Source organism: Malus sylvestris, chromosome 16 (genome assembly GCF_916048215.2).
Source record: "Malus sylvestris chromosome 16, drMalSylv7.2, whole genome shotgun sequence".
NCBI lineage: Eukaryota > Viridiplantae > Streptophyta > Magnoliopsida > Rosales > Rosaceae > Malus > Malus sylvestris.
The window spans coordinates 7,678,732-7,692,214 of record NC_062275.1 but is presented as its reverse complement, the minus strand read 5'-3'; the positions used below and the strand labels follow the sequence as shown (position 1 = coordinate 7,692,214).

General features: G+C 42.2%; 1 protein-coding gene across 1 annotated transcript; it reads right to left on the bottom strand.

Moving 5' to 3' along the window:
- Positions 1–12,209: 12,209 nt before the first annotated feature.
- LOC126608763 (uncharacterized) lies at positions 12,210–12,740 on the bottom strand. Its single transcript, XM_050276767.1, has one exon. The coding sequence runs from the start codon at positions 12,723–12,725 to the stop codon at positions 12,234–12,236; it is 492 nt and encodes a 163-aa protein (XP_050132724.1). The 5' UTR covers positions 12,726–12,740; the 3' UTR covers positions 12,210–12,233.
- Between the last annotated feature and the right edge of the window lie 743 nt (positions 12,741–13,483).

Below are 13,483 nucleotides of genomic sequence, written 5' to 3'. Positions count from 1 at the left end.
TTAAGGTGCGTCAAATTATAGATCTTCAGAGCATTACTCAAAGCATTCCGGATACTTTTAATGATCTAGCAAAGGTGACAAGATCACATATACCCGCTGTAAACACACCTGCAAGGATAAATGTACCCCGTGTACGTCAACAACCCGCCTGGGAAGGTTGGACCGCCCCTGAAGGTGGGGAGGCCGTACCCTCCACGCGGCAAAGTACATTGGCGGCTAGCTAATCATCTGCTCCGACCCTGAAGCGTGGCAAACCCCTTGGTTCAAAGGATTCACAACCCCAGAAGAGGAAAATGGCACCAACTAGTGACCCTAGTTTGAATCCAACCATCATTCACTCATCCGTTCCAACGCATGAAGTTATTCTAGATTACGGTGATGCTTCAGATGAAACATGTCGGCCTCTCAAAAACCGCTAGATTTCGGTCTACTACACAGTATTGGATGAGGTTTGGAATAGGAATGAGATGATCGTCGATGATGTATTCTCGTACTCAATAGCTACTGACATCATGCTTAGTGATGACATTGAACCATGTTTCGTCGATGATGTTTTATAATATAGAAAACTTCATTCTAATCCTTGGCAAAGATGACTTTTAGACTAAAATCATGAGTAAGATCAAAATGTAATTTAGTCCTTTGGTACGTTAATAACCTCGCTAAAGCTAGGGCGTCACCCGTAAGTGGCGCGCTGTGTGGCCCGAGCACAGTGATAAGTGAGCAAGGGTCGCTGTATCTCCATCGGCACCCGGATGCAGTGTTAAATGAGCAAGGGGGCCATAGAAACTTCTTTTCGAACGACTCCACTCAAAGTTGTTTGGGAGCATATGCTCCTATCAACTTTACCCGGGACACACAAAAGAAGTACTTTGATCCTATTAGACGGGGGAGGGTGAAGAAGCTAGGACAGAAGGGTAGAGTTCAAGAGAGCAAAATGCGTTTAGGAACGTGGAATATAGGAACCTTAACGGGAAAATCTATGGAAGTAGTGGAAGTTATGGTGAGGAGAAGGATAAATATTATGTGCCTACAAGAAACTAAGTGGGTTGGTAGTAAGGCAAAGGATCTAGAAAACTCAGGGTTTAAACTTTGGTATTCGGGCACAAATAGAACGAGAAACGGTGTTGGCATCATCGTGGACAAGACCTTGGTACAAGATGTTGTAGATGTCAAGAGGGTAGGAGATAGAATCATGGAAATCAAGATTGTAATAGGACAAGAACTTATCAATGTGATTAGTGCGTACGCACCTCAAGTAGGGTTGGATACGAGTTCGAAGGAGAAATTTTGGGAAGATCTTGGAGACTTGGTGCAAGGAATTGCTCAGACGGAGAAGTTATTTATAGGAGGAGATTTAAATGGACACGTGGGCAGGGAGACAGGCAACTATGGAGGTTTTCATGGTGGCCATGGTTTTGGGGAGAGAAACGAGGATGGGGAAGCTATCTTGGATTTTGCAATGGCATATGATCTCTTCTTAGCCAACACCTTCTTTAAGAAGAGAGAAGAACATGTGATCACCTACAAGAGTGGGTCGTCAAAAACACAAATAGATTTTCTTCTAATGAGGAAAGGGGATCATATAACTTGTAAGGATTGCAAAGTTATACCAGGAGAGAGCGTGGCTAATCAACATCGCTTGTTGGTGATGGATGTACATATCAAAAGAGTAAGACAAAAGAACAAGACTTGGAAGTGCCCAAGGACTAGATGGTGGAATCTAAAAGAAGAAAAACAAGTCATTTTCAAAGAGAAGGTAATCACCCAATGTGTGTGGGATAGAGAGGGGGAAGCTAGCCAAATGTGGGATTCCATGGCTAGTTGTATCCGAAAAGTAGCAAAAGAGGTATTAGGAGAGTCCAAGGGCTTTGCCCCACACCAAAAGGAATCTTGGTGGTGGAATGAGGAGGTACAAACAAAGGTGAAGGCTAAGAAGGAATGTTGTAAAGCCTTATACAAGGAGAGGACCGATGAAAATGGTGAAAGGTATAGAAAAGCGAAGCAAGAGGCGAAGAAAGCTGTCAGAGAAGCTAAGTTAGCGGCTTACGACGATATGTATAAACGACTAGATACCAAAGAAGGAGAGTTGGATATCTATAAACTATCTAGAGCAAGGGAAAAGAAGACAAGGGACCTAAACCAAGTGAGGTGCATCAAGGATGAGGATGGAAAGGTTCTTGCTACAGAGAACGCGGTTAAAGACAGATGGAGAGGTTATTTTCATAATCTTTTCAATGAAGGACATGAAATGAGTGCTTCTTTAGGGGAGTTGAGTAACTCAGAAGAGTGTAGAAACTACTCTTTTTATCGTCGAATCCGGAAGGAAGAAGTGGTTGTAGCTTTGAAGAAGATGAAGCATAAAAAAGCAATAGGCCCAGACGATATACCAATCGAAGTGTGGAAACTTTTGGGAGAGACAGGTATAACATGGCTCACTGACCTTTTCAATAGGATTTTGAAAACGAAGAAGATGCCAAATGAGTGGCGAACGAGCACTTTGGTGCCTATCTACAAGAATAAGGGCGACGTACAAAATTGCATGAACTATAGGGGTATTAAGCTAATGAGTCATACAATGAAGCTCTGGGAGAGAGTCATTGAGCATAGATTGAGGCAAGAGACACGGGTTTCGGACAACCAATTCGGGTTCATGCCAGGGCGCTCAACCATGGAGGCAATCTATCTCTTACGAAGATTGATGGAAAGATATAGAGATGGGAAAAAGGATTTACACATGGTCTTTATAGATTTGGAAAAAGCGTATGATAGGGTCCCAAGAGACATTCTTTGGAGGATTTTAGAGAAGAAAGGAGTACGAGTAGCATATATCCAAGCTATAAAGGATATGTATGAAGGAGCAAAGACTGCCGTAAGAACTCATGAAGGACAAACCGAAAGCTTTCCCATAACTGTAGGATTACATCAAGGCTCATCCTTAAGTCCTTACCTTTTTGCGTTGGTAATGGATGAGTTAACAAGACATATTCAAGATGATATTCCTTGGTGTATGCTTTTCGCAGACGATATAGTGTTGATAGATGAAACTCAGGAAGGGGTAAATGCAAAGCTTAACCTTTGGAGAGAAGTGTTGGAATCTAAAGGTCTTCGCCTAAGCCGATCAAAGACAGAATATATGGAGTGCAAGTTCAGTGCAAATGGAGGCCAAAACGAGTTAGGGGTGAGAATCGGAGATCAAGAAATACCAAAGAGCGACCGTTTTCGTTACCTAGGATCTATCTTGCAAAAGAACGGAGAATTAGATGGAGATCTCAACCATAGAATACAAGCTGGATGGATGAAGTGGAAGAGTGCATCCGGCGTGTTATGTGACCGCCGTATGCCACTGAAGCTTAAGGGAAAATTTTATAGGACGGCAATAAGGCCGGCGATGCTGTATGGCACAGAATGTTGGGCGGTGAAACATCAACACGTACACAAAATGGGTGTAGCGGAGATGAGGATGCTTCGTTGGATGTGTGGGCACACAAGAAAGGATAAGATTAGGAATGAGGATATCCGGGGTAAAGTAGGAGTAGCCGAAATTGAAGGAAAGATGAGAGAAAATCGGTTACGGTGGTTTGGACATGTGCAAAGAAGGCCTACTGACGCTCCGATTAGAAGATGCGACGATGGGACAGAGGTTCAGGGCCGAAGGGGTAGAGGAAGACCTAGGAAAACTTTGGAAGAGACTCTAAGAAAAGACTTAGAGTACTTGGATCTAACGAAGGACATGACACAGGATCGAGCACAATGGCGTTCTAAGATTCATATAGCCGATCCCACTCAGTGACTTGGATTTTCCAAGTCTCCAACCGAGAAGTTTTCCTCACTCGGAAAATTAAGGGAACACTACCCCAACCTACATGCTCCACTCAGAAAGCTTCAACATACAAGCTTCAACAAAAGAAAATTCAAAGAACTTAGCGAAGAAGGCTTTGGTGTATTTAACACAATACGTTGAAATGAAGGAAAGCTTATTTATTGATATCCCCGATAAGCTACAAATATGTACATATACATGAGTCAAAATAAACACACAAGAGGGAGCCTTCACAAAGGTTGCTTAGGAGAAGTCTCAGCAGTCGGTAGAGCCCCAGAAAGAGAAGGCACCGGAGGGGGATCATTTGGAGCCTCAGTACTGGACAGAACCCTAGAAGGAGGAGGCATCAGAGGTTGATCATTTGGAGCTTCATTACGCGGTACAGCCCCAGAAGACGAAGGCAATAAATGCCTTTGGAACAAACCTACAAATCTCTGATGATCAAGTAAAACCTGACCATCAGTTTCCTTCATCTGGTCAAGCTTCCTCTTCATGTTTGTAGCATAGTCATGTGCGAGCCGGTGCAACTGTTTATTCTCATGCTTGAGCCCTCTAATCTCCTGTTTGAGACTCATCACTTCAGCCGCCAATGATTCAACTTGGCGGGTTCGAGCAAATAGGCGTTGGGCCATATTAGACACAGAACCTGCACACTGAACACTGAGAGCCAGCGAATCCTTAACAGCTAACTCATCAGACCGTTTGGAAAGTAGTCTGTTATCTTTGGGAGTGAGAAGGTTCCTGGCCACCACCGCAGCGGTCATATCATTCTTCATCACGGAATCCCCAACGGTAAGAGGACCAGTAGGGGAGACGAAGGATGGGCGCCATATGTTGTCTGGAGAAGGCGGGGCTGCCTCTTCAACAAGGTTCAAGTCAAAACGACGGTCGGAGGGGCCAGACATTTTCAAAGGTGTTGAAGAGAGAAGAGGTCGGACAAATCAAGATCTTAGAAGTGCAAGAATGAAGCTTCTACTGGTGGAGATTCAAGTGTGCTTTGGAACTTAATGTCAGCCCTTATAAAAATCTGCACTCGACGGAGCTTCAGAAATCGAAGAGGCGCCTGCTCAGAAATCGAAGAGGCGTTTGCTTTCTCAAAAGCTGGGCTGCTTAGAGATCACGAGGGTTGATCTCAGAAATCTAAGAGGCGTTTGCTTTCTCAAAAGTTGGGCTGCTCAAAGACCACGAAGGCTGGTCTCAGAAATTGAAGAGGCGCTCGCTTTCTCAAAAGCTGGGCTCCCCAGAGACCACGAGGGCCGATCTCAGAAATCGAAGAGGCACCTACTTTTCCAGCCTTGTCAGCACCTGTCACGCGCACACTCAGCTTTGCGGAAATTATGGGCATTCTGTCGAAGACTTCTGGGGAAGTAGAAAACACATGAATCTTACTGTTCAATCACCCACTTCCCACACGCAACAATAGCTCATGGGTACCACAGAAAACTTTGCCAAAGTTCTCTGCCAAAGTCGAGCACGTGAAGCTTGCAGCTCCCACTACATCGCTCTGACCAAGAAGGGTAAAAGAATAGCAAAGAAACAGCACTAACAAAGTTTAGACCCATAAATTTTGAAGGTCTAGCTACCATATTATTACCCACAAGGGTAAAGGAACAGTACCACTGCTGGATAATTGGACAGTCCCTGTGTGTCAACCTCTGTGCTTCGTGGCAAGGTAGACTAGCAAACATGCCCAACCTTTACTCACATTCGAGAAAACACTCCCAATAAGATTGCTTGCTCCAAAATCGAAGAGGCACCGTCCTCCGAATCTCGAGAGCCAGACTCCCAACATGACTACTTTCTTAAAAATCGAAGAGAGGGTAAAGGAACAGTACCATTGCTGGATAATTGGAAAGTCCCTGTGTGTCAACCTCTGTGCTTCGTGGCAAGGTAGACTAGCAAACATGCCCAACCTTTACTCACATTCGAGAAAACACTCCCAACAAGATTGCTTGCTCCAAAATCGAAGAGGCACCGCCCTCCGAATCTCGAGAGCCAGACTCCCAACATGATTACTTTCTAAAAAATCGAAGAGACACTGCTCCCCGAATCTTCGAGAGCCAGACCCCCAGCGTGACTGCTTTCTCAAAAATCGATGAGGCATCGTTCTTCGAATCAATCGAAGAGGCGCTCGCTTTCTCAAAAGCTGGGCTGCTCAGAGACCACGAGGGCCGATCTCAGAAATCGAAGAGGCACCTACTTTTCTAGCCTTGTCAGCACCTGTCACACGCACACTCAGCTTTGCAGAAATTATGGGCATTCTGTCGAAGACTTCTGGTGAAGTAGAAAGCACATGAATCTTACTGTTCAATCACCCACTTCCCACACGCAACAATAGCTCATGGGTACCACAGATAACTTTGCCAAAGTTCTCTGCCAAAGTTGAGCACGTGAAGCTTGCAGCTCCCACTACATCGCTCTGACCAAGAAAGGTAAAAGAATAGCAAAGAAACAACACTAACAAAGTTTAGACACATAAATTTTGAAGGTCTAGCTACCATATTATTACCCACAAGGGTAAAGGAACAGTACCACTGCTGGATAATTGGAAACTCCCTGTGTGTCAACCTCTGTGCTTCGTGGCAAGGTAGACTAGCAAACATGCCCAACCTTTACTCACATTCGAGAAAACACTCCCAACAAGATTGCTTGCTCCAAAATCGAAGAGGCACCGTCCTCCGAATCTCGAGAGCCAGACTCCCAACATGACTACTTTCTCAAAATCGAAGAGAGGGTAAAGGAACAGTACCATTGCTGGATAATTGGAAAGTCCCTGTGTATCAACCTTTGTGCTTCGTGGCAAGGTAGACTAGCAAACATGCCCAACCTTTACTCACATTCGAGACAACACTCCCAACAAGATTACTTGCTCCAAAATCGAAGAGGCACCGCCCTCCGAATCTCGAGAGCCAGACTCCCAACATGATTACTTCCTCAAAAATCGAAGAGACACTGCTCTCCGAATCTCGAGAGCCAGACCCCCAGCATGATTGCTTTCTCAAAAATCGAAGAGGCATCGTTCTCCGAATCTCGAGAGCCAGATACCACAGACCACTTTTTCAAAGTGCTCTGACAGAGTTAAAACATGTGAAACTGACAGCTCCCACTACCGTGCTATGACCAAGCAGGGTAAAGGAATAGCATTACTACTTGTTAGGGAGACTCCTATATATGTCAACCTCCATCCCCAACGGACAGGCAGACCTGCAAAAATGCTCAACCCTTCATCATATCTGAGAGGGCACTCCCAACGAAGCCTTTCGAAATATTCAGCTTTCTTTCCCCCCGATAATACCTCTGCAAACAAGCTATACTAGAGCAAGAATATCTCATATCATCAGGGTTAAAAGCAAGAGTATCCCATATCATGCTTTTTCCCTGTCTTTTCCTTTGGCCTTGTTTTTACCTGCAAGACAAGGAGAAAGAGAGCAATCAGTCAGCACTTGGAATCAAGCTTCCAGCCAAGAACTGACTGCCTGGAACCCCTTACCTGATTACTTACCTGGCATTGCTCTCGAGTACTCATCTTCAACATCTTATGTTTCCAGGGAAGATTCTGCATCTGCTTGAGGAACAGATAGGGCAAGTGCGAAGGATACAAGGAAGCATGTGGAGACAAGCGTAACAGCACACGTGCCGATACATCCATTACTCTGTCAAAAGCAAAAGTATCCCATATCAGCAGGGTGGAACGTACTCTAGATTTGATGGACTTGTTTTGACCCTCAAATTCTTCAGTCGGCCTTATACTCTGGAGGAAACCAGAAAACCCTCCAGCTCAGTTCAAGAATAAGCCTGTGGAAAGTTACTTCTTCAAAAGCAAAAGTATCTCATATCATCTCTTCTCATTTTTCTTCTCTTTATCCTTCATGCTGCTGCAAGATGGGGAGAAGGTGAACAATCAGTCGGAGCTCTGATTGCTTACCTTGTCTGTCACCTCTTTCAGCAGACCCCCTAGCTCGGCGACTTGGGGGACTCCTACTACATGGTTTGTATCGCGCTTGACCAAGCCTGAAACTACAAGTAAGCTTCAAGTGAAATTGATACATTACCTTGTGCATCTCCACCAGTTAAAGATACCACCCCTGGATGGAGGAAGAGTACTTCCAGAGAAGATGCCACATCTACCTATGAGACAGATAAGGCAAGTCAAGACGACTCCACACTCCGATACTTAGAAGTTTCGTGATTACGAGATCATTCTCCCACAATATTTCTTAATGTCATTTGTACTAAATCATTCACTTGTACTCACTAAAGGAGAGCTTGAACCTATGTACTTGTGTAAACCCTTCACAATTAATAAGAACTCTTCTATTCCGTGGACGTAGCCAATATGGGTGAACCACGTACATCTTGTGTTTGCTTTCCTATCTCTATCCATTTATATACTTATCCACACTAATGACCGGAGCAATCTAGCGAAGATCACAAAAAGCGACCGTTTTCGCTACCTAGGATCTATCTTGCAAGAGAACGGAGAATTAGATGGAGATCTCAACCATAGAATACGAGCTGGATGGATGAAGTGTTAGAATGCATCCGGCGTGTTGTGTGACCGTCGTAGGCCACTGAAGCTCAAGGGAAAATTTTATAGGACGGCAATAAGGCCAGCGATGTTGTATGACACAGAATGTTGGGCGGTGAAGCATCAACACGTACACAAAATGGGTGTAGCGGAGATGAGGATGCTTCGTGGGATGTGTGGGCACACGAGAAAGGATAAGATTGGGAATGAGGATATCCGAGGTAAAGTAGGAGTAGCCGAAATTGTAGGAAAGATGAGAGAAAATCGGCTCCGGTGATTTGGACATGTGCAAAGAAGGCCGAATGACGCTCCGGTTCGAAGATGTGACTACGGGACAGAGGTTCAGGGCCGAAGGGGTAGAGGAAGACCTAGGAAAACTTTGGAAGAGACTCTAAGAAAAGACTTAGAGTACTTGGATCTAACGGAGGACATGACACAAAACCGAGCGCAATGGCGTTCTAGGATTCATATAGCCGACCCCACTTAGTGGGAAAAGGCTTTGTTGTTGTTGTTGTTGTTGTTGGTACGTTAATAACCTCATTTATTAATTACATTTTGATTTTTTAATAATTTATCTTTTTCTTCCTTATTTTAATGTATTAATTTTATTTCATTATAATTATAATTTTCATTTCATTTATCGTAATATATTTTATAGTAAACATCTAGATAAACTAAGTTTTGTTATACAATATATTTCGATGTATTTTGTCTTCTTCATTTAGGTACGTTAAATTCATTATAATACATTTCGGCATACACATTTAGGTACATACATTTCGATACAAACATTTAGGTACATGAATTCAATATAATGCATTTCGGTACATACATTTCGATGCATACATTTCAGTAGACACATTTAGGTACACACATTTCGAGACACACATTTAGGTACATTAACTTAATATAATACATTTCGGTGCATATATTTCAGTACATACATTTTGGTACATATATTTCAGTACATACATTTCGGTACTAACATTTAAATACATTAAAATAATATAATACATTTCGGTACTAACATTTAGGTACATTAATTGAGTTTTTCAAGTTTGAAGAATGTTAGATAAAATTAATAAATTTAAAAAAAAAACTTTTTTTGGTAAAAAAATAAATTAAAATTTGTATATTAATAAATTAAAATATTTAATGAGAGACATTAAATAAAATGCAATTAATTATTTTGAATTAAGGACACATCAAGGGACTATGATCAATATATAATCTAACACCAGGTTTAATTTAAATTTCAATCTTCTTGAAGGATTAAAGTTAAAATTGTGAATTGCTTTCTTGATGGAACAATTACAAAACGGAACTTAGTGCATTTTTTAGCATTGAACCCTCAAGACTGTTCAGCAACTATAAATAAGTTGGTGTTATTTATTATTTATTCAAATAGTCCTCACATTTGTAACTTGTGTGGTTTAATAGGACCACACAAATAGTTTATATAATGTGAGAATTAAAAACTTTTGATTCCGGGGTTTCCTTATGCTCTTCCGAGTATGCAGATGGGGCGGCAGACGTTACTTTCACCACTTCCTTGGGACAAACACAGAGACCAGCTGCGCTGCATTTGCATTTGGCGGGGTTATCGCAATCTTTAGGTGTTGTGCACAGACCAGGTTGCCAAAGATTCGCTGCTTCGACTCCAAGTTGCGCACCTACCACAAATATTTCCTTAATTATTAATTAGAAATATCACATGCATAATACAATATATGTGGCAAGTTGCATAATTTTACAGAGAAAAGTCGACCAGGGAAATATGATAAAAAGGTGAATGAGTGAAAAAAAATTATATGAGCAAAGTATTTTACCAGCAGATGCAACTAATAAAGCAACGAAGAAAACCAGCTTGAGCGAACCTTTATCCATGTTTCAAATTTTTGATACCAGAGAAAAGTGATTATGATTGTTGTGCGCTTGTAGTGCGGTGCAAAACTTAATTTATGAGTTGCTATGCTTCTCTAAATCTACGAGTAGTTGAAATTGAGAATTGTTTTCAATAACTTTAGGTCTTTGTAATGTTGGAGTAAGCTGAGTATATTATTGTAATAATTGCATATCTGTACACGTTGGTTCAACGAATCGTCTCATGCATGAGTTTTGCAAGTTTTACAATTTGTCAAACATTAATAGTAAATTAGTTGGCCCGAATCAGATTCCGAACTATATTAGTTCTATTTCATGCCTTAAATAATATGGTGTCTAAAATTAGTCAGATCTTGAGTAGCTATAAATTTAATTTCTATGCTAATTGTGTTATATGAGATCAAATCTTTTGCAATTAAAATGGGTGTAGGCTCTATCTAATTCCAATCATTGATTGATACGTGTCTAAAAAAAATCTTAACTTTATTGTATAAACTTAATACATGTCAAACAATAATTGGTGTCACACAGAGACCACATATTTTGGATGCAGAAGATTTGATCTCGCATTATACGCTATCCAAACTTATAACTATATATATGCCGTGTTTGAAATTTCTTTCCTATCTATACACAGATAATATATGTTTTCTGTCATTTGACGGAAAAGGCTTTAGATGGTTTATGGTGATCATGTTTTTCAAGGTGCAAATCACTTCAGAGTCTATGCATGCAATTGGGTCGATTTGGCTTTCTGGCAAAGGGAGTTTAGGGGTTTTTCGGAAAGACCCTTTTCTCTAACTTTCTAATGTGCCGCTTCAGCTTTGTTTTCATGAATTTGTTCATACTATCATGTCAATGTTAGGTTCATGCTACTTGGAATGTCTACTTTGTTTCGGATGTGAATGATGAGTGGGTTCTTCTGATTTCTCCAGTGATCATCATTAACATAGAATTGCAATTGAAATACATATTTCACCTTCTTTTTCTGTGCTCTTCAAGGTTATTGATGAATGCAATATATTTTTATTTTACTAGTCTGAACATAGATACATCTTTCTGTTGCGTCAGTTTTTACCTATAGTTTGGTGGTTTAATTAACAATTTCAAGTATGTGTGTGTAAGATCCCACATCGTTCAGGGGTGTGGATCTTGTAAACCTTATATGTATATTTCAATCTCTACCTAGCATAATGCCTTTTCGGAGCTCACTTGCTTCAAAGTTCATCGGAACTCCGAAGTTAAGCGAGTTCGGGAGAGAGCATTCCCAAGATGGGTGACCCACTAGGAAGTTCTCGTGTGAGTTCCCAGAAACAAAACCGTGAGGGCGTGGTCGGGGCCCAAAGCAGACAATATCGTGCTACGGTAGAGTCGAGCCTAGGATGTGGTGGGGGTCCGGGCCGGGATGTGACAATTTGGTATCAGAGCCAATCCCTAGTCAGAAGTGTGCCAACGAAGACGTCGAGCCCCTAAGGGGGGTGGATTGTTAGATCTCACATCGTCCAGGGGAATGGATCATGTAAGCCTTATAAGTATATTCCCATCTCTACCTAGCACGAGGCCTTTTGGAAGCTCACTAGCTTCAGGTTAGAGGCCTTTTGGGAGCTCATTGGCTTCGAGTTCCATCGAAACTCCGAAGTTAAGTGAGTTCGGGCGAGAGCATTCCTAGGATGGGTGACCCACTGGGAAGTTGCTCGTGAGTTCCCAAAAACAAAACCGTGAGGGTGTGGTCGATGCCTAAAGCGGACAATATCGTGCTATGGTGGAGTCGAGACCAGATGTGGTGGGGGCCCGGCCCGGGATATGACAGTGTGTGTGTGTGTGTGTCTATATATATATGGGATAGGATCAAGGGAAAGATTTTGACAAATATTTTTACACTTCTTTTTAACCTTTAGATTTTATATCATCCAATGGTCCTAATTAAAAGTGATGCGGAGGATTTGAATTAATAAATAACATAAATGATGACAACAACAACAACAAAGCCTTTTCCCACTAAGTGGGGTCGGCTATATGAATCCTAGAACGCCATTGCGCTCGATTTTGTGTCATGTCCTCCGTTAGATCCAAGTACTCTAAGTCTTTTCTTAGGGTCTCTTCCAAAGTTTTCCTAGGTCTTCCTCTACCCCTTCGGCCCCGAACCTCTGTTCCGTAGTCACATCTTCGAACCGGAGCGTCAGTAGGCCTTCTTTGCACATGTCCAAACCACCGTAACCGATTTTCTCTCCTCTTTCCTTCAACTTCGGCTACTCCTACTTTACCTCGGATATCCTCATTCACAATCTTATCCTTTCTCGTGTGCCCACACATCCCACGAAGCATCCTTATCTCCGCTACACCCATTTTGTGTACGTGTTGATGCTTCACCGCCCAACATTCTGTGCCATACAACATCGCTGACCTTATTGCCGTCCTATAAAATTTTCCCTTAAGCTTCAGTGACCTACGACGGTCACACAACACGCCAGATGCACTTTTACACTTCATCCATCCAGCTTGTATTCTATGGTTGAGATCTCCATCTAATTCTCCGTGTAGCGAAAACGGTCGCTTTTTGTGATCTTCGCTAGATTGCTCCGGTCATTAGTGTGGATAAGTATATAAATGGATAGAGATAGGAAAGCAAACATCAGATGTACGTGGTTCACCCATATTGGCTACGTCCACGAAATATAGGAGTTCTCATTAATTGTGAAGGGTTTACACAAGTACATAGGTTCAAGCTCTCTTTTAGTGAGTACAAGTGAATGATTTAATACAAATGACATTAGGAAATATTGTGGGAGAATGATCTCGTAATCACGAAACTTCTAAGTTCCGGAGTGTGGTATCGTCTTGACTTGCCTTATCTGTCTCGTAGGTAGATGTGGCATCTTCTCTGGAAGTACTCTTCCTCCATCCAGGGGTGGTATCTTTAACTGGTGGAGATGCACAAGGTAATGTATCAATTTCACTTGAAGCTTACTTGTAGTTTCAGGCTTGGTCAAGCGCGATACAAACCATGTAGTAGGAGTCCTCCAAGTCGCCGAGCTAGGGGATCTGCTGAAAGAGGTGACAGACAAGGTAAGCAATCAGAGCTCCAAGCAATCAGTCCCAGATCAGAACTTTGATTTCGAGTTCCGGCTGATTGTTCACATTCTCCCTATCTTGCAGGCAGCATGAAGGATAAAGAGAAGAAAAATGAGAAGAGATGATATGGGATACTTTTGCTTTTGAAGAAGTAACTTTCCACAGGCTTATTCTTG